The sequence below is a fragment of the Loa loa genome (assembly GCF_000183805.2).
Source record: "Loa loa unplaced genomic scaffold supercont3.2662, whole genome shotgun sequence".
NCBI classification, from domain to species: domain Eukaryota; kingdom Metazoa; phylum Nematoda; class Chromadorea; order Rhabditida; family Onchocercidae; genus Loa; species Loa loa.
Genome location: NW_018110840.1, coordinates 537 through 1,262, shown reverse-complemented (window position 1 = coordinate 1,262; position 726 = coordinate 537). Strand labels below are relative to the sequence as shown.

The following is a 726-nucleotide window of genomic DNA, read 5'->3' as shown; positions in this document are numbered from 1 at the left end:
AATAATAATAATAATAATAATAATAATAATAATAATAATAATAATAATAATAATAATAATAATAATAATAATAATAATAATAATAATAATAATAATAATAATAATAATAATAATAATGATAATAATAATAATAATAGTAATGATAATAAGTAATAATAGTAATAAATAATAATAGTAATAAATAATAATAGTAATAAATAATAATAGTAATAAATAATAATAATAATATAATAATAATAATAATAATAATAACAGTAATTATTGTTATTATAGCATTATTATTATTATAACAGTAATTATTGTTATTATAGTATTATTACAATGATAATAAAAATAAAAATAATAATAACAACAAAAAAAAACAACGAAAGGAACAACAATATTGACAGTCGCAACAACAATGACAACGACATCAACAACAATAGTAGCAACAAAACAACGACAGCAACAATAATAGCATCAACAAGAACAGAAAAGTTGAAGTGAATTCCACAGCTGGAAGAGATTATGTCAAGACATGTCAAAGTATTGTTTGGGAGGAAATCAATCGATAATCGAAATGCATACACTTTATCATGATTATATTCATCGAGTATTTGATATTTGGAAAAATCGGTCTGCTGTTTATTTGCAAAGTTTGCATTGTTGAGTACTGTTTGTGTAAAAAGATACGACACGAGAAATTTTGTGAAGTCCAGTGATGATCAGTATTTTAATGAAGAAAAG

The 726-nt window shown here is 20.0% G+C and overlaps 1 protein-coding gene across 1 annotated transcript; it reads left to right on the top strand.

Annotated features, from left to right (window-relative positions):
• Nucleotides 1-321: 321 nt before the first annotated feature.
• LOAG_15771 (hypothetical protein) lies at nucleotides 322-486 on the top strand (the record flags this gene model as incomplete). The annotated part of the gene is made up of 1 exon (XM_003151258.1): nucleotides 322-486. One exon carries the CDS (start codon nucleotides 322-324, stop codon nucleotides 484-486), a length of 165 nt encoding a protein of 54 aa, XP_003151306.1.
• Nucleotides 487-726: the final 240 nt, after the last annotated feature.